The sequence below is a fragment of the Misgurnus anguillicaudatus genome, chromosome 23, assembly GCF_027580225.2.
Source record: "Misgurnus anguillicaudatus chromosome 23, ASM2758022v2, whole genome shotgun sequence".
NCBI lineage: Eukaryota > Metazoa > Chordata > Actinopteri > Cypriniformes > Cobitidae > Misgurnus > Misgurnus anguillicaudatus.
The window spans coordinates 30,961,513-30,982,835 of record NC_073359.2 but is presented as its reverse complement, the minus strand read 5'-3'; the positions used below and the strand labels follow the sequence as shown (position 1 = coordinate 30,982,835).

At 41.0% G+C, this 21,323-nt stretch overlaps 2 protein-coding genes and 1 long non-coding RNA gene across 5 annotated transcripts in view; all 3 read right to left on the bottom strand.

The window, feature by feature from the left end:
• LOC141359253 (uncharacterized) overlaps window positions 1-21,323 on the bottom strand; it is a 452,145-nt gene that overhangs the window by 110,163 nt on the left and 320,659 nt on the right. The window lies entirely within an intron of this gene.
• The window catches only part of LOC129452971 (uncharacterized), a 132,513-nt gene that overhangs the window by 21,356 nt on the left and 89,834 nt on the right, over window positions 1-21,323 (bottom strand). The window lies entirely within an intron of this gene.
• Window positions 1-21,323, bottom strand: part of LOC129452972 (uncharacterized) — a 38,642-nt gene that overhangs the window by 13,083 nt on the left and 4,236 nt on the right. The window contains exon 4 of the mRNA XM_073861397.1: window positions 18,066-18,396. Within this exon, the coding sequence (XP_073717498.1) occupies window positions 18,170-18,396 (227 nt within the window). The 3' untranslated portion in view covers window positions 18,066-18,169. The remainder of the gene's footprint in view (window positions 1-18,065; window positions 18,397-21,323) is intronic.

Below are 21,323 nucleotides of genomic sequence, written 5' to 3'. Positions count from 1 at the left end.
TATTTTTTGATGTGTGTTAAGTAATATCTTGTTTACACTCTAAATAATCCCCTTTTCCTTTACTGATCTATGATATGCTTCATGTTATTCTAACTGATATCAAACTCATTCAAGATTAATCCAAGTTATTATTGAAACAACATCTCTGCATTAAACAAACTATGCAGATTATGAAGTCTGTTGGAAACAAAGACAAAGTTTTCCTGCTTGATCAACACCCTTTCGCATTGGTCATCCCAACTCCAAGGGGTTGATCTTAGCTCAGGTTAAGAGACCTGCACCTCAATTCATCGTTGCTCACAGCGCGCTCACAGCACGCCACACAGTACACTGTCCAACAGCGAGGCCGCGGCCCTTCTTTTACTCTCTCTTAATCTTCCATTCTTTCTATCTCATATATGTTTTTCGTTCATTTGTTTGTATATGTATAGTTAGTCTCATGTGTTTTTCGTAGTGTAACGTAGTTTAATAACCCGGTTGTGCTTTTCATAACTGAATTGTTTCTGTGTTCACTGCTCAGTTAATAAAGTAAATGTACACATGCTTAACAATACTGGATAGCAGAAAAAAGTTATTTTCTAAAGGCCATGTAATTAACTTCTTAATGTACAATTATGAGTATATTCGCTGGACGAATGCATTAATTAATTGTTATTATTATTCTGCTAAATCAGTTAAAATCTTATTAATTTGTATAATTAATAACAGTTCATTGTACTTATTATTTCCCTTTGAGTCAAATCTGGGAATTCCCCTACATTCCCTTAAATAAACTTAGTGTTTTGGTCGGAGGTTCATAGTGTTTTAAATAACGTTATTCCCCTCCTCCCGCTGAATCGCTACATTAAATAGCGCAAGCTTAGTTGGACAGAGTCTACTTCAAGAAGCAAAATATGCGTTAGCAGGCTATGTTAATCGCTAATGATTTGGGACAAATATGATGTTATTTAATGTTAAACAAGTGAGTGGCACGGCAGGGATTTGAGCAGCGTCTAGAGTCACAGCGGAGAGATGCCGCGGGTGTTGTGTGAAATTTGAAACTGTTCCAATGGGCGCAGTGTTGCCAGATTGGAAATGTCCAAATATCGAACCAGAACATCAAAATTATGGTATTGGGAAGAAAATTATCGTACACAAGTCAAATTTGCAGAATACGGCCATTTTTTTTACTTTTGCTAGCCTGTAGATTTTCCCAGTAGATAAATGACTAAGTGTACCTTAATTGGAGAGTCAAAACAACTGGAAAAAAAAAGTAATTCTCAACGATAATCGGCCGATAAGACATAACGTAAGAAAAGATGTAGTTGTGGCAAGAAGGGAAAAGGCAACTGCCGAAATCATGAAATCTCGCAGAATGAGCGCTGATTTTATTATCCTACCCCAAACTACTATCCTACCCCAAACCTAACCCTAAACCCAACATCTCGCGAGATTTAGGCCATAGCTGTATCCCTTCTAGCCAAAACCAAGAGATGGAAGAAATGCGTTACACGCATTAGCCTTCTCCTCACAATTATGATAGTAGACCTATTAACAGATAGATAAATAAGTATAGAAGCCCTATGATTGCAACGACCATTAGAAGTGTCACAAAATGTGGAAATTATCGTACATTATGGGATTTTTTCACTATTGATCGTACATCGTACAGAGGTCAAAATTATGGTACAAATACAATAATTATTGTACATCTGGCAACACTGAATGGTCAGGCCATAAAGCATATTCATAGGTTTGCTCCCAGTTGGATCAAGCGAAATGATTGCAAATTGTTGTTTTTTCAGTTCTCGTTTGATAAATTATTTCTAAGGTAATAAAGCCGACTGATCATATGCCTTGTTTAGATGTACAATTGTTTACATTTTTCACATAATAGGCTTAAATGCTTGCATGTGCGTTTTGTAAGATCACTTGTAAGATCAGCCTACGTTTATAATGCTAAACAGCAAACTACAGCACGAATCAAGCCTATATTTCTCCTCATTGTTTTTTGTTGTATCTTGTTCACAGCTGATGATGTCTTGTTTTATAGTGTATTTTACTGCATTATTTACGTGCACTGCAGTAAAACTCAAATGTGGCCAACTGCATTTATAAATAAAGATTTTAAAATGTTCTCTGGTGCTTTTGTGTTTCATCTTGCCAGTTGTTAACCCCAGTTGGACTCTATGGAGCCTTAACAAAAAGAGCCTTGCAATCATTTAAAATGACATTTCTTATTTATTCAGATTTGCAAAAAGAGATTTTCTTACTAACAGTTATCAGAGTAAAGACAAGAAAATTACTCATGAAGGCCAGATTCATCACATATCATGATATACTCATATACTTTTCTTAAAAATTTTTACATTAATGTGTGTACATTTATAGAACATTATGTGTTTGATTTTTAGATACATGGCGCAGCACATCTCATCCGGTGTGCGACCCCCTTTAGGGAGAAACAAAAAAAGGTTTCATGTTATAGTTTTGTTTGCTAGTTTGCAAATTTAGGGTTTTATTAAGAGCTTTTATTTAGTGATGTCTGCCCACAGATCTATTTTACATTTATGTGTAGTGTCGAGGTGTAGGAGGTGTTGTTTCTGCACTCTTCAATTATTAGCAAATAAAGAAAAACTATTTTGTAATATTTTGTATTTTTTGTGCTCTGTATAGACCCCTTCACGGTTCACGTCACAGGCGGTTCCCACTGTGCATGTCGGGGTCAGAAAAGTCATTACAGCAGATTGAGTTGCGTATTATTCGGTATTATCAAAAATGCCTACTTACTTCGTAGGCTTTGAAAATCGCACCAGGTCTTCCGTTAAGTTTTCGCGATTCATGCAGAATCTCAAAAACAAAAAAAAACAACATCTGCGGCTGCAAGAAATTAACGTGCAGACTGGGACAATGCAAATATCAAAAAGGCTTGTGTTTGTAGTGCTCACTTCATTTGAGGTAAGTCATCATTTTTCAGCCCTATTAGATTAAATTATAAAGCCTGGATGGTATGAACAGTTTGACCCAAGCTGCGCACGCACCCGATAGTCATTCAATGTTTACAAACCTTGAAGGGGTCTATGGAAACGTAATGTATGTGATGAACTTCTTTACTTGTGTTTGTTTACAGACATAATACCCTAATGGTAATAAAACAGTTTTTTTTTTGGACCTCTGTAGCACCAGTGCTATTTGCAAAAAAGTTAATGTAGGCTACAACCCAGATATGGACTTTGTTCTTAAAGGGGAAGTTACCTCATTTTATTCCTGTCTGTCACTCATGTTAATCAACAGTATTGAGAGCAAATCTTTCACTGCTCTTGACTAAATCACTTTTTTACCTTTAATAAGATATATTAAGAATTATGAAAATCCTGCACAGCTTAAACCTGGCTCAACACACATGTCTGGAATTTTGTAGTGTGCCATGGAGGACATTAACTATCTGCTTCAGGTGATTAGGACCGAGTACTGCTGTACTGCTTCCAGTGAGAACTTTTAGTATGCATGGGAAGGACACTTTTATCCCATTGTAAGATTTAAAATTTAGGAGTTTAATATTCTGTCAAAACCCCAATTTCCGTCCTGTACAATCTGCATTGCTGTGCTCCCTGATACAGTAGTAATCAAAGACTATTGGCAGAATTGTTTTACAGTTCAGTGGGGTTAAAGGTGCTCTTCTTATTGGTAAGTTTGAAAGTATCATGTTGAGTTTGGTCAGATGGTCAAGAAAGGGATAAAAGACAATGTTTGTGTATGCTCAGACTCTTCTTTCCTTAATCCTCCTTTGGGCTGGTCTCCATGAAATCTGCTTTTGGACTTGGCTCATTCTCAGTGCTTTTCTTATTTACCTGAGCTCTAGGGTTCAGTTCATTAAGCCAAGTTTTAATTTAATGTTAATCAAGGCTTTGAACCGGTTCACAGAACGAAAACGAAAACCAGAAACTTTTGATGTTTTGCAAGGAACAGAAACAAAACCAGAAACTTTAACAGAAAGTTCCGGAACAGAAACGTTTATTTAAAATAATGGTTAATACCGTTATTTTTTTCCGTTCTTTGACAACACTCTAAAAAAACAAACGGTTCTCTATAGCACCAAAACTGTTGATTTGAATCGTAACCATAGAAGAACCGTTTTTAGTGCCATATAGCACCGGTGAAGCACCAGTGAAGCACCTGTGTAGAACCATATAGGTGCCATATAGCACCACTATAGCACCACATTTGGTTCTACATAGCACTATATGGTTCTACACAGGTGCTTCACCGGTGCTTCACCGGTGCTATATGGCACTAAAAACGGTTCTTCTATGATTACGAGCAAAGAACCACTTTTGGTGCTATATAGCACCGTTTGTTTTTAGAGTGAAGATTTCTGTGCAATACTCGATGAAGTTTACTATCTCAAGATGTTTGTTTTTTACTAATTATTGGTGTAACGGATCGCAGTTGATCCTTGATCCGTGTAGATCACGACCCACGGTTCGGCTTGCATGCGATTTGCGGATTAATACGCAATATTAAATAGGGTGAAAGTTGATCATTTGCACGTGTTTCAAAGGCTTGCAAATGTTAACACTTAAGTGATTTTAAACAATTTAACTGCTAAAAGATGCTAAAGTGAGCAATTTTCTGTACGCACATGTGGTTGTATGTGTCCGGTCCAACTCCGCCCTTCAAAGATCAGAACTGTTGATGTATAAACTTTAAAATACATCTGGTGAATAAAGCACTGAAAAACAACGTAATATTCACTATATGTGGAGCGACTGTTTATGCTGAATTTTCTTCCCGAAGCGCTGTTTGGAATTCGTCCTCCGTCTATGTGTGTGCGCATGTTTAAGTGCATTCAACAAATGTAGGCATGTCATAATTAGAGTTATGCTACTGACATAATGTAGCCTTTTTTTTATGTTTGATGACAAAATAGAGACTTAAGGAAAATTATGTAGACTAATAATTTAAGTTTAATGTCCTAATGATCAGCCTACTTATTTGCATGTCCCACAGCTGACATGGAACATTATTAACCGGTTCGGGAACTTTATTTATTTTTTTGTTCTAACCGGTTCAGGAACGTCAATTTTAGGGTTGAACCGAAAACCGGAAACGTTAAAATACTGTTTCTGTTCGGAACGAACCAATTGGGAAAAAATTCTGGTTCAAAGCCCTGATGTTAATACTTAAACGCTACCTATTGCAATACAATACATTTATATTCTTTCCCATATATTTTGCTATCATAACTGCACATATTTCCGTCACTGGTATAAGTTGCAGAAGGGTGGTCACTGACATGAAATACACAGTTTTACACCATCTTGCTTTTGACCACTGTATCCCCCTTTACAGTTTTGATGCCAAAACCCGGTAACGCTTGCAGTTTTGATCTTCTTCCGAAACCTGAGATCCCTTACACCATGATGCTACAGGAGCCACCAAATTCAAATGACATTGAAAAAATTGTATACAAAAAAATCACTGAAAATCTATGAACCGAGTGGCTTTTTGAAGTGTAAGGGATGTACCAAGAAATGTTTTCCTCATGAGTTCATTGTATTTGTCTAACAACACCTTTAAAAAAAGGTGTTGTTAGACAAAATTTTAGTCATGGTTGTTGTAATTATGGGAAAAAAAACATATGGCTCACACAAAAATTCAAATTCAGTAGTACATACTGTCACAGTATGACATTTCGGATCCACTAATGTTTTCCTTAGAATTTACAGTTTTATTTAGCATATTATACAGTACATTACTTATTAAAGGCAGAGTAGGCAGGTCTTGTCTAAAAAACATAAATTCCAAATTCCAAGTCTTTATATACCAATACATAAGTAAAATGTAAGTACTCTGAAAAAGAGATTACCAAAATCGAGTGTCTGTAGACCTCTCACGACTCTTTTAAACACAGCTAATTATTCCCATTCAATCCACCCCCTCCCTTCTGGGCTTCTTCCAAAACCACGCCCCCAAAACTCATGAACGTGGGACGCTAACCGCTTTGGAAGAAGCATTTACCTGAGACGAGCGGAGAGGAAGGATCTATCGCAGTGCATGTAGTAACATCATGTCAGAATCACATATAATAATACACCTAACTTTATCACTATGAATATAAACAAATAGGATGGCTTTTAGGACTCACTATTAAGCTAGCATATCGATACTGGTAAAGTTTAAAATATATTTTGTTTGATTCGGGAACGAACGAGCTAGCTAGGTTTATAAGGCAAAGCTAAAAACAGGTTGCATTGATACAAGTTTTTTCATTACCATCAGTTAGACTGTGATGAAGGTGAATTTCGTGGAAGATTCATAACATATACGGTGTTTGGCATGTAAGAGTTTCCATGATGAAAGTGTCACAAGTCGGGGCTGGCCACTAGTGTAAACAAGCCACGCCCCTTCTTAGTTTCCACCTCGAGGAGGTCCCCAAAGCCAACCCAATGACCAGACAACACAAGTGCACGTAAGTATAAAAAATAGAATTTAATTTAATTTAATTAAAATAGATATGGGAAATGGGGAGGGGAAAAGGTTTTAAAACTAATAGTCTTTGTCCTGCCCTCCAAGTGGGCCGTGATCGGAAAGGGGAAAAGGGGGGGGGGAGGGAGAGCGGGGCCAAGTGTCCGGGGTCAAGGTTCTACGAGGGGTGTGCCGCTCGGGCTCTTCCGCCTTGGTTTATGATCCCGTGGCGCCCTCCTTTTCCTCCTGGAGGCAGAATAAAATAAACAAGGATAAGTGCTGGGTCAATTTCTTCTTTATCTAACGTACCGGTACGTGGTGCTGGGGCGATCTCTTAAGTGTTCCTCCAATAACGTGTTTGGTTTTTTTCTCTCCACAGGCTGCTAACTGGGACACAGAGGAGCGATTGTTGGGCCACTGGTGACACCTCTCTCGCCTTTCCAGCTTGGGGCGTCGCACGGTAAGTATGGTTCAGGTAGGGCCTCCTAACATCCCTTCTCCTCCTTTGCAGGCTATCGTTTCTCTAGTGATCACTCAGGGTTTTCTCTCTCTCCTCGCAGGCTGCTGACTGAGACACAGAAAGACAGTTATTCACACTGCTGATGACTCGCTCACCTCTCCAACTCGGGACAGCGTACAGTAAGTACGGTACAGGTAAGTTTTACTCGTTCGCTTTCCTTCTTCACAGGCTGCTGGCTGAGACACAGAAAGACAGTTATTCACACAGCTGATGACTCGCTCACCTCTCCAACTCGGGACAGCGTACAGTAAGTACGATACAGGTAAGTTTTACTCGTTCGCTTTCTTTCTTCACAGGCTGCTGGCTGAGACACAGAAAGACAGTTATTCACACTGCTGATGACTCGCTCACCTCTCCAACTCGGGACAGCGTACAGTAAGTACGGTACAGGTAAGTTTTACTCGTTCGCTTTCTTTCTTCACAGGCTGCTGGCTGAGACACAGAACGTTAATTAATAATCACTGAGGTAGCGTTTCCACGGCAACGCCGCACACAGTCAAACACAAGGGAGACGTCGGTCTACAGTGCTTCCCTCCACTCTACTCCACTTTGGTAACACTCGTGGTCAATCGTCAGACAATTTATGCATTTATTTCATGGGTTGGGCTAAGTGATGGACTTACGGTGACCGTGCTCTCACAACTCGACAGATGCCTCGAGACTGTAGGATGATGGGGCGTCGTGAAACAGACCTCCCAGCAACCGCTGCTACTGTCGAGGGGAAAATTCCACACCGTCACACCGAGCCGAGCGCTGCCCTCTCTTTTCCGCTTCCTGGACAGGGGCGCCCTTTTGGAGAGGCTTCGGGACAGGTGGGATCTAACTCTGCCTTCCTTCTCACACAGTAGATGTTCTGTACATATACACAAGCAAGCGTTAATCCTAAGTTCTACTCACACAGTCTCGAGCAGTCGAACTCTTCACCACCACTCCACGGAACAACCCAGATCCAAAAGATGGCCGCCGACTGTCACCACGGTAAGTATTCGCATCCAGGGGCTCACCCACAGCATATACCAGATAGTAAAGGAACTGGTACCCACAGCCTTCCGTTTTCCCACAGCGAAATTGGTGGAGGCGGGGTTTTTCTGACAATACACACAACACAGCAACACACTGCACCACTTCAAAGTGTATTTCCACAGCAACCACAGACTCACCCACAGCACTCAAAGTGAACACTTAGGACGCCCCGTCTTCCTCCACTTCACCGGAGTCCGTTAGGCGATTGTTAATGCGGGCCAGTCGCGTCCACGTCACTGTAGCGGGCCCCCAACTCGTCTTCCTCCGGCTCTCCCACCACACTACTCCGTGGCAGGGCCGTCACTTCTTGCACTGGAGTCCTTTAATGCAGACAGAGTAAATACACAGCGTAACCACCATCAATAGTGTATACTCACAGTCGCTGTACGATCCTCTCCGATACGTTCCTCTTCCTTACACACAGATATATGTTTCCAACAACACACGGCGAGATGCTTCTTCCTAGTGACAGTGTTACACAATAATTCCGTTAAGTTCTAATTTCTTCATCAGTGTGGTCACTCACTCTAACTCTGTTTGTCTTCTGTTTCGTTTCAGTTTCCAGCGATTTCCTGTCGTCTCCCAGCTACTACGATTCGTTCTGTCCTCCACAGCCACGCCAGCTCCAGCCTAAGCGACACCAGCAGCAAAGATAAACAGCACACGCCAACAGCACCAAACCACAGCACAATAACAACCAGCCCCACTGTGTTTTTAGACGATCCTCTTATACTGTCTTCTTTGTTGTATCCTCCAATCCCCAGCCTCTAACGTTAATAAGACGCACCTGTGTTGAAGTTCCGGTGTTCCTGTTTTCCCGTCTGAGCGGAAACACTTCCGGGCGGAACCAAACTCTCCTACTTTTGGTTCCGCCCCGGGAAAGATCGTCACCGTGTGACATCAGCATTGTTGACTCTGATGAGGACTACTCCAGAGAAAATACCGCTACCGCATCGTCGGCTCGAGGAAAGGTCTGGGGTCGAGGGTGAAGAGGAATTTGTGCAAGAGGGCGGGCAACCAGGGTCCGAGGACGGGGTGGTCGAAGTACAGGGCAAGGAGCAATTAGTCTTGGACAAGAGGACCTGCGTGGAGTTTTGAATCTTTAAGCTGTGTAATTGTAAGTGTAATGTTGTCACTGAGTGCTTTAGAGAACTTTCCATCCACCGTCTGAATGAATACATGTACATAGTTTTTGTGTTTTACAGTCTACAATATATAAATATATATTTTTTGGTGTTCTGTACAACATTTTCTTTTTTTTAAATAAATAATTTGGCTGAAAATGATACATTACTTTTCTTTACACTTACATCAGAAACCACATTAGATTTCAAAACTACATTTATGTATTATTTCTGAAATAACGACAACCAAATGTAGTATGTCACTTGTTTATTTTTATATTACTTAAACTATAACCTATATCACAAATATAAAAAACATCAGCACAATCAAAATAACAATATAAATGTATAAAGACATGGTGTCTCCAGAGGTGTCTTGACTGGTTGACGGGTCAGACTTGGGAAGTAGCATCACATCAGCTATGGAGATGATTCATTGTTTCGGCCGCAATTGACCTATAAAAAGAATAGAACAATTATCTAACTGACATGATTACCAGATTTCAAAAACCAACACATTACTGTTAAAAATTATAACAATATATATCTCATCTATTATGGGAGTAGAGTTTTATTTGAGTGTGTGTTTATCTTGGCCAGAAATGGCCGTTATTAGACACATTTTTCTTTCATTCGTTTGCTAAAATCATATGTACTACTACATTTGTTTAGGCAGCCATGTGATATTGCGATTGTATCATGACTATTATATAACCACTTTCGATTCTAATAACAGTTTCTGAGTTTGATATGTTGCAGTGAAAACTGTGTTATATGTAATGTTGAAATTTAAATCCTTATTTGAAGTATTTTCAACAAATCCATATAGCTCATAAAATAGCTGGTACTACTATAATTACCAGTATTTAAACAACTCACCTAACCTACTGCTGACTTGAATTTGCAATAGCTCCTGTGTTGATGGGCCAGGTGCACCAGACAGAACTCCATGTTGACGGGGATCATCAGGTCTCCTGGTTCTGCTTTTAGTTTAGCCATCCCCTTATTAGCTGACAACAGCCAAAAGAGGATGGCACGCTGTAGGTCTGCGATGTAGCTGTAGTCCTTCTTCACCTTTAATGAATACAACATCCACTTCCTGGACGTCTTGTTGTGCAGCTTGCTGTACCTGACAATATAGAAAGGTGTATCAGCTTAGTGAAAAGTTTACAATACCATACATCATTCTTTTATACAGCATTTCCACAGAAATTGCTATTTTGATAAAAAATCAGCACCGATTATATTTGTGGGGTGAACAAAAATTATATCTGTATGTTTTACACTATTAAATCTTTTTTGAGTCATCACTTAGACATATATAGAATAAAATGCATAGGAGTACTAACAATAACACTTACAGAATTGTGCCATGAGCTTTTCTCATGGCTGGTCTATGGACATCCACAGTCACAACAAACCACCGTCAAAAAAACGTTCAGGGTGAACATCGTAACAGAGTTTAGACAGAGGATAATGCTAGGTCTAAAACAGCTACTCGGCGCTGTATACTAGCTGTTACATAAGCATTTTGTTATCTAAAGTTAAATTTTGCGAAATTCATTAAACAGCTCTCAACGTGAGCCAACAATTAGGCCTATTGATTATTTACCGTCTCGCGGTAAGTGTATAACACAGTTGATACCAAAGTTACTCTGTTATAGCTACGACAGTGTAGTTCTGCTAAGTAATGTTATGTTAGCTATATAAGGCAGCTACGTGTGCTAATGATACATGCTTCATGAAAACATAAACACAAAAATTGACCATCAAAAGGAAAAAGCTAGATTACCTGTACAGCAGAAATAAAGCCATCATGGCGTCACTTTTCAGCCCCTTGAGATCCCGCAGTTCTCGCCATCGCTTGAAAGCCACGCCGATATTTACTCTTGTCTGGTTTCTTTGTTGATCCAAATACTTTTTGTTCATTGCCTTCTCCATTACGGTCTTCCTTTTTTTGCCGAATTTGCCTTCGCTGACGGCAGGTACCGTGAATTTCGAATGCTCTTTCTCTGCCATACTCTTCCTAGGTTCCGTGCCTCTTGCAATCCTCAAATCAAACGTGCGCGCGCATGTGGGCAGATCCTGTAGCAGCAGGGGTGGTAGCCATGGTTGTGAGAGAGTGTGACAGTTGCCAAAGCCAATCATTTGTTTCGTCCCGAATGGAAATAATTACACACTAAAAAATGCTGGGTTATTTAATCTACCCAACCGCTGGGTTATGAAATGCTTTACCCATTATGGGTTATTTATATGGAATTTGGGTTATTTTGTGCAACTCATGAGTTGGGTCAAAATCCATCAACCCAACTTATATCGGTTGACCCATCACGTGGGTTGTTTGTGCTTCGAACCTCATCGTCACATCATCATCAGAGTCCAGCACATCGAGAGCTCGTCACAGCAGAGAAACTGACTGCTCATCGAATAAAGGCGAATAAATAATAAAAGGTATGTGTACACTACATGTCTAATTTACTTTGTCTGTGTTGCGTTACCTATGTTTCCTAAACATGGTTTACATTTTTTTAAATGTGCTAATAAAAGATATTAAATAAATTTGTGTTTTTATGTGTAATAAGTGGGATAATACAGCCAACCGGGTCACAAATAAATCCCTTCCGTGATAGGCTATCACCCTGTCGGGAACGTCTCCCTTCCCTTACACTAACTGTGATCATTACTTACTAAATTGTGAATCATTCTCGACTATATTATTAATCAAACATACACTTAAACTGATAAGAGCAAGCGTTGGTGACCACAGGATGCAACTAATTGCGGGCTACAACAACGCAAATATACTGGTTCATTTTACGGAACAAAGTATATCAAGTGGGAGGAGTTGGATCTAGATCCAACCCTGCCCCCTGGATCTCGTGTTCTGCAGGACCGTCTCCTTCCGCCAGCTTCTGGCAGTTCGAGCTCACCGTTGGTCAGGTAAGTAGCGCAAATATTTTAAGATAGGAATGTGAGCTTAAAATGTAGTTAAATCACCCCATGATTGTAATTAATTTGACTCAACATTTGGGTACACTATATAACAAATACGTAGTTAAATCAACCCATAATTGTAATTAATTTGACCCAACATTTGGGTACACTATATAACAAATATGTAGTTAAATCAACCCATATGTAAGGAATGCTCAGGGATACTGGGATCCATTTTGCGGTGTTTATTTAAAACGAACCAATCAGGCAAACAAACTAAAACGTCAGGCAGAAGAGTAGTCAGAGTTCAGGCAGGCAGATCAAAACACAGATAGGCAGTCCAATCCAGGCAAACAAAACAAAGGGCAAATCCAAAGGCAGATAAACAGATATAACAGGCAGATGGTCACAACAATAGGCAGTCAGAATAACACTCAGAAAACGCTCGGTATGCAGGTAAACTGGCAATACTTCGCGCCAGCCATAGGCTAGCTTGAATCTTAAATAGCACCAAACAGGAAACAGTCAGAGAAGCAGAGGGCGGCGCCATGTCAGTACTCCGGCGAGGGCTCCCTCTGGCGGCGTGGCGGTATGGACGTTACAGAATCCCCCCCTCTAGGAGCGCCTCCTGGCGCTCTACGGGGCCTTCCTCTAGGGCGTGGTGCAGGACGGTCAGGTCTGGCTCGATGGAACTCCTCGATGAGGTTGGGATCCAGACTGTCGTCCGAGGCTACCCAGGACCTTTCCTCAGGGCCATAACCCTCCCAATCGACCAGATACTGGAGACGACCCCCGTGCCGCCTCGAGTCCAACAACTCTCTCACGGCGTATGCCGGTTCCCCGGCAACGTCGAGAGGAGGAGGTGGCTCAGGAGGCTCGGCGTTGGGGTCGTACTCAGCATGGTAAGGTTTTAACAGGGAAACATGGAAAGATGGAGAAATACGATAATTAACAGGCAGCTCTAACTGGTATGTAACATCATTGATTTGTCTAATTATTCGGAAAGGTCCTACATACCTCGGACTTAGTTTCTTAGACGGGAGCTGGAGTTTCAGATCTCGGGTGGAGAGCCAGACCCTCTGACCAGGCTGGTACGGGGGATGAGGACGTCTGTGACGGTTGGCGTGGAACTCTTGGTTGCGGATCGCCCTCTGGAGTCTAACATGAGCACTTTCCCAAACTTCTCCACTCCTTCTCATCCAGTCATCAACGGCCGGAACATCAGAAGGCTCTCCTGACCAAGGGAACATGGGGGGTTGATAGCCGAGTACGCACTGGAAGGGGGTGAGATTGGTGGAGGAGTGTCTCAACGAGTTCTGTGCATACTCGGCCCAGGGCAGGAATTCTGACCAGCGGTGTTGTTCTCGGGTACAATAGGACCTCAGGTAGCGCCCAATCTCTTGGTTTAATCTTTCCACTTGGCCGTTTGACTGGGGATGATAACCAGATGTTAAGCTTACATTTATGTCCAGATTATTGCAAAATGCTTTCCAAACCTGTGAGGTGAACTGGGTTCCACGGTCAGAGACGATGTCTTCGGGTATTCCATAGTTTCTGAACACATGGTGAAACATAGCTTCGGCGGTTTCCATGGCAGTGGGTAAGCCTTTGAGGGGTACAAGTCGGCAGGATTTAGAAAATCGATCTATAATGACCAAGATGGCTGTATAGTTATTAGAGCGGGGCAGATCAGTGATGAAATCAATGTTGAGATGGGACCAGGGACGTTGTGGTATGGGTAAGGGTTTTAGAAGACCGGAGGGTAATTCTTTTGGTGTCTTGGACTGGGCACACACTCGACAGGATTTCACAAATTGGGTTACATAATGATTCAGGGTGGGCCACCAGAAGGATGTCTGGATTAAAGCTGTGGTGCGGGTAATACCTGGGTGTCCCGAGCTGAGTGAGGTGTGCACCCATTGCATAATTCGGGGCCGAAGCGTTAGGGGAATGTAAGTTCTCTCAGGTGGACATTCAGGTGGAACAGGGTCATTCAGGTGTTCTTGAGTGATCTCTTGCATGATATCCCACGCTATTGGAGCAATGATATGAGAAGGTGGTATAATAGGGACAGGCGAGCGGTCAACAGGAGTGGGATCGTGGTATCTGGACAGAGCATCAGCTTTACCATTCTTGTGTCCGGGTCTGTAGGTGATTGAAAAATTGAAACGGGTGAAGAACAGGGACCATCTTGCCTGGCGTGCATTCAATCTCTGAGCTCCCTTCACGTACTCAAGGTTTTTATGATCCGTCAGGATGACAATATGATGCTTCGCACCCTCAAGCCAATGCCTCCATTCCTCCAGGGCTGCCTTTATAGAAAGAAGTTCCTTGTTGCCTACGTCATAGTTTCTCTCTGCCTGGGTGAGTTTCCTGGAATAGTAAGCACAAGGGTATACCTTATTTTCCGGACCGTGACGTTGTGACAGAACAGCTCCTACTCCAGTATCTGATGCGTCAACCTCTACGATGAACTGTTTTTCGGGGTCAGGATGTTTCAGGATCGGGGCGGTGGTGAAACAGGTTTTAAGTTTCTGAAAAGCATGCTCGGCTTGTGAGTTCCAGAGGAGTTTCTTGGGTTTACCTTTCAGTAGGGATGTCAGGGGAGCTGCTACAGTACTGTAGTTGCGGATGAATCGACGGTAGAAGTTTGCAAATCCTAGGAAACGCTGCAAATCCTTAACTGTGCGGGGCGGAGGCCATTCGGTGACTGCCTTGACTTTGGTGGTATCCATCTCAACACCCTGTGAACTAATGTTATAGCCCAGGAAGTTAGTTTTCATGACATGAAATTCACATTTTTCTGCTTTGACGTATAACTTGTTCTGGAGGAGGCGAGACAGGACTTCCTTAACATGACAGACATGGTCTTCCATATTATTGGAATAAATCAAGATATCGTCAATGTAAGCAATAACATACTGGTTCAGGAGGTCCCGGAACACTTCATTGATGAATGACTGGAAGACGGCGGGAGAGTTAGATAGACCATACGGCATCACGAGGTATTCATAGTGCCCTCTAGTGGTGTGGAATGCAGTCTTCCATTCATCACCTTCACGGATACGAACCAGATTGTATGCACTACGTAAATCCAATTTGGTATAAATTCTGGCTTCTCTGAGTTGTTCTAGAGCAGAAGGTACAAGAGGTAAAGGGTAGGGAAATTTAACAGTGATATTGTTCAAACCTCTAAAATCGATGCAAGGTCTCAGGCCACCATCCTTCTTCTCTACGAAAAAGAAGCCAGCTGCAGCAGGGGAAGTTGATGTCCGAATAAAGCCATTATGTAGCGCTTCAGAGATATAATCCTCCATGGCTCGGGTTTCCGGTTGAGACAGGGGATATATTTTACATTTCGGAGGCATAGCATTGGGTAATAATTCAATGGCACAATCCCAAGGTCTATGAGGAGGTAATTCAGTGGCTTTGATTTTGCTAAACACTTCAGCATATTCAGAGTAAACATCAGGGATGAAAACTTTCTTACCGGTTGGGCTCTCCACGTTGGTAGACAGACAGGGTTTGGGTTTCAGAGGAATAATGCAGGTTTCCATACAACGAGATGACCACTGTAGAATCTCTCCAGTCCTCCAGTTAATTTTAGGGTCGTGTGCGACCAGCCAGGGATGACCCAATATTATGTCATAGCGAGGTGATGAGATTACATACAAGGTGAAGGGAGCCAACTTGAAGAGTGAGAGGAACAGTCTGGTGAGTAATACCTTTGCCGATGGGTACATTGTTGACGGCAGAAATGCTTAATGGAGGTTGGCATGGGATGACAGGAATGAGAAATTTACTGACAATATCTTCATGAATGAAGTTTAGTGCGAAGCCTGAGTCAATTAATGCTGTGAATGACATGGTTACATTATTGTGGATGATTGTTACTGGTTGTGAGCACATATCATAACAAGAAGGGAGATTAAAGAATTGGTTTACCGTGCTGGTGTCGCGAGGTTTCTTGGCTGGACAGTTATCGATGCGATGTCCAGGTTTTCCGCAATAGAAACATAAGTTGTGTTCACGACGTCGTTGTCGTTCTGCCATGGTCAGAGGAGCGAACCCCATCTGCATCGGTTCTACCATGTCGTTAGTGTTAACAGCAGTATGGAACACTTTACTGGTGGTATATACGGGCCTATTGGAAGTTTTCAGTTTCGTTCTTGCAGGGACATTTCTCATCAGGTTATCAATGTGTACTGCCAAAGTCACAAAATCAGAGAATGAGAGGTTCTCACCTTTACATGCCAGTTCTGCTTGAAGGTCAACATCCAGACTGTTCTGAAAAATATCCTTTAGCGATTTATCATTCCACCCGCTTTGTGCCGCAAGCGTGCGAAATTCAATGGCGTACTCTGCGACAGGACGATGGTTCTGGGACATATTAATGATCTGCAATGAAGCACTTCTTCCCCCAGCTGGATATTCAAACACCTCTTTAATTTGTTGTACAAAATACGAATAAGAAGTGCGGATACGGGGATCGATGTCCCAAGCCGCGGCTGCCCACTCGACCACTTTTCCAGTCAACAAAGAGAAAACTTTAATTCAATTCAATTCAATTTTATTTATATTAGCGCTTTTCACAAGCTTTACATGAGAAGATGTAGAGGAGAACACAGAAAATCAATAGATAATATAAAAAGTAGAGAAAGCGGTTAAACCGTACAAGCGAGCATATTAATAATGTAACGTATACAGTAAAGTGCTAAGTTAAGCCAAAGTTGGCTGACTCTCCCTGGGACGAAAAAACCCCCTAGGAAAAAACCCAATGGGAAAAACTCCTAGAAGGACAAAAACCCTTGGGAGGAATTAATATATATTTATATATATATATATAGAAACGGTAGGGATAGGAGGCGGGTAAGCGAATTAAACTGGTTTAGCCGGTGGTCGTAACTCTGGTAGTATCAGATAATTTTTCACTCACATGATCTTGAAAATAAATATCCAGTTGACGAAGGAAGCCTCTCACGTGTTCAGCTGTACCATCAAACTTATCTGGTTCAGAAACGCAAACTCGTTTAACAGATGTGGATGGTAGTGCTTGAATGTAGCCGGTGAGGTGTTCGTTGACGGCTTGAAGACGCGTGAGCTGTTCCTGATAGCCTTGCAGGAGAGTGCTTTGTTGCTCGTAAGCAGCCATCAGATTGGTTACTTCCGCTGGATCGATAGTTGGCGAAGTATTCTGTAAGGAATGCTCAGGAAGACTGGGATCCATTTTGTGGTGTTTATTTAAAACAAACCAATCAGGCAAACAAACTAAAACGTCAGGCAGAAGAGTAGTCAGAGTTCAGGCAGGCAGATCAAAACTCAGATAGGCAGTCCAATCCAGGCAAACAAAACAAAGGGCAAATCCAAAGGCAGATAAACAGATATAACAGGCAGATGGTCACAACAATAGGCAGTCAGAATAACACTCAGAAAACGCTCGGTATGCAGGTAAACTGGCAATACTTCGCGCCAGCCATAGGCTAGCTTGAATCTTAAATAGCACCAAACAGGAAACAGTCAGAGAAGCAGAGGGCAGCGCCATGTCAGTACTCCGGCGAGGGCTCCCTCTGGCGGCGTGGCGGTATGGACGTTACACCATAGTTGTAATTAATTTGACCCAGTGTTTGGGTAGCCTATATTTAACTCATCTGTTGGGTTACAGATGAGCAACCCATCTTGCTGGGTCAAATTAACTACTGTTGGTCTGGTGCAATAGTGATCCAGTGGTTGGGTTAAAAACAACCCAGGTTGGGTTATTTTTAACCCAGCATTTTTTAGTGTGTAGCCGTGTTTCAAACAGTCGTGCGAGGTCTACAGACACTCGACTTTTATACTCTCTTTTTCAGAGTACTTACATTTTAATTATGTATTGGTATATAAAGACAGTTTAAACAAATATGGAAAAAATATTTTTAGACAAGACCTGCCTACTCTGCCTTTAAGTCTACATTGGAAATGTTCATAGAGGACTCATTTGAATAAGATCTGTATTATATTGAAAGATTTGATTAACTCACCACTGACAGTAACTGTGAATGACTGATGTATGGTATAAACGCTGCTGGTGCTGCTGATCTCTACTTCATAAAGTCCAGAGAGAACCTTTCTGATGTTTCTGATTTTAAGAGATCCGGTCTGAACATCCAGCTGCAGTTTGTCTCTGAATCTCTAATGCATCTTCTGATATTTTACTGACTGATTTTTTAAAATGAGCTATACGAATCCCTTGAAATCTCCATTGCATCACACCATATTTGTTGATATCAAAAACATCAGTGTGTAGAGTAACAGAATCTCCATCCTTTACTGACACTGACTTTAGTTGATCTGATTCTGGGTTAAACACACCTGCAGACACAGAGACAGTTAATAAACTCAATTCTTTAAATATTCAAAGGATCTCAGGAAAGACCAACAAAATTGCCACCCCCATCCAAACTAGACATATTACAACTGTAGTGACAGAAGCTGTATTTGTTAATATCTAAGCTGTTCCCAATAACCAAGCATAGGCTGCTATTGTAAGTCTAAATTCAATCTTGAAAATTGTTTCTAAACACAATATACATTTTAGAAATGTACTGCTGAAACAAGGCAAAAAGACTGTAAACTATGTAGTACTGAATTGCAGAGAGTTAGATCTCTCACTGCCAATGACGCCATTAAACTCGTATTTAGCATCAAAATGATGCTTTAGCGCAAGCTGTTAGTAAATCTGGCCCCTAATGTGTAATGTACAAGTACAACGTTTTATTATCAGTCCTGACTTTTAACCCACTGTGTTCTGTGTTTGTGTGTAAACTAAAGCGGCTGCTCTCAGTCTCTTTCATCTTTGTTTTATTTTGCGAGGATGTGAAAGTTGTACGAGCTTATATATATTAGATATGTGATATGTAAATAAAATGCATCCTTGTGAGCGTTCTGCTTCTAGGGACCGTCTACAAAGTGAAAAACCGAAAGTTGATACAAAGATAGGCCTACACATTTTCTTGTTTAAATATATAAACATACAATATTTCAAACAAAAGAACAAACCCTCTGCTTTCAAAAAAAGGTTTCATCCTACCTTGTTTTGTTCTCTTGTTATCATCTCTCAAATATGGGTTTCTTCAAAAACACCCAATTTTGAGCAAAAAGTTGAGATAATTCCATTTTTGTAAAGGACTTTTGATAGAGATCAGATTCAGAGCGATCCTCAAAACAGACGCAGATCTTTATTCACTCGCCCTGAGCGGTTACTTCCGGGTTTTATAAGTTGCGCTACCTGGTGGATGATAACGGTATTACTGAAAGCCGGAAATACTCGTCAATGGCAGGGAAGCGTTTTTTTTAATGACAAGTTTACTCGTCAATGGCGGCGAAATAGTTAAAAACAATTGATTAGTGATTCAAAGATTAAAGGCTCTTGTGCTGAAATGAGCTTCTCTCCCATGTTGACAGGGATTTACGATTAAACTGAAATTTCATTATGACTGCCACTAGAGGGCGATCTCAGACAGCCACATTCGAATGTAGTGTAGAATGGAAAGGCAGTTTAGTCTATATATCACTTTAAAATATTAAAAACAGGAAGTGCAATTTTAGTCATTAGGAGAAGACTGGAAATATGTTGTGATTTCTTGACATGTAACAACTTATGAAAGTTAAACAGTTATAAACAAAAAAAGTATAATCGATTAAAATGTCTCCACGGTTCCCTTTTTTAGAAACATTGTTGTTTCACGATTCGTGCCTATATCAAGTACACGCTACATGAAGGCGGGGTAAGGGTCGTTTTTTCCGCGTTCGCTCGCGCACACGCGTCCGCGAAGCTTTCAAAGTATACTGACCGCGGCTATGCGTGAATGGCCGTGTGCCGACACATACGCAATACAAATGATTTCTTATTCAAATTATTACTCTACCAGGCCGCCAGGGCAGCACTGATTTGCAACATTTACAGTATATTAAAAAATGTAGAATAAGTGAAGAAAAGTAGCCGATCCACCATTGCAAACAAAGTTTAAAACAAACATCAAGAAAACAAAGAACAGAAATCAAACATTATGGTGACGAAAATGCTCCACAGCTTTCTGTTCTTGGAAGAATTAAAAATAAACGAAGAGAAAAGGATAGTGTTTGTGTCTATTTCCTTTGTGTAATTGTTTGTAGTGGAGTGTCCTGTCTCAATATTTTCTCATGCATGCACTGTTGTACGCGTACTGTCCGTGCACTTTCCGCACATATATTCAAGTTTATTGATTTATATAGCACATTAAAACAGCACACAGGCTGACTTAAAGTGCTGTACAGAAATGCATTTTAAAAAAGCAGAGATAAGAATAATACTAAAAAATAGAAAATAATAATAATAATAATAGTAATAATAAAGTTAAAAGATTAAAAGACTGTAAAATGACAAATAAAAATAGAGTTGATAAACATCAAACAGCATTAAAAGCCAGAGAGAAAAAGTAAGATTTTAACAAGGTTTTGAAAAAGGTTAAGGATGGAGTGATTCTGATGTGGACCGGCAAGCTGTTCCATAATTTAGGGGCTGGAATGGCAAAGGCTCTGTCCCCTCTATCTATTAGACTTGATATGGGGACCAGAAGAAGATTCTGGGCCCGGTTGCATAAAGCACCTTAAGTGTAATTTTTCTTTAAGTTCACCCTTATGTTTCCCTTAAACTTAAGGGTGTTAAAGAAAAAAAGTTACGTTTTTTCTGTTGCGTTTCCATGGCAACAATAGTATTTTATAACAACAAACCTGGGTCCCTGTCATGAATCACTTAACGATTACCCTTACCTAAGAGAACCGTTTAAGAGATTATACGCAAATTATTCTCTTACATTAGGTAAGGGGAATTTACCCCTTAAGTGTCATACTTAAAAAAAACTTAAGGTGCTTTATGCAACCGGGCCCTGGTCTCCAGATCTCAGTGCGGGTGAAGGAGTTCACACAGATAAAAAAGGTGTTTGATTATTAAAGGATTTGTAGACAAAAAGTAAAATTTTGAAATTGATACGGAAATGAACAGGAAGTGTAACGAACGTAAAATGGAGGTGACATGATCAAATTTGTGGTCTCCAGTTTTAAGTCAACTGGAACAGACACTGAGTCCAAGCATTTATTTAGAAAATAGACCAGGGCAGGTCCAATTGAGTCAAAGTTTTGTGTTAAACCGGGGGGGGGGGGGGGGGGCGTGGTGTTGGGGTGACGTCATGAGTTAGAAGGTTTTTAGAGAGTTAATTATGATTTTTAGGTCTGGGAGAGAGAAACAATAAAAATTGCAC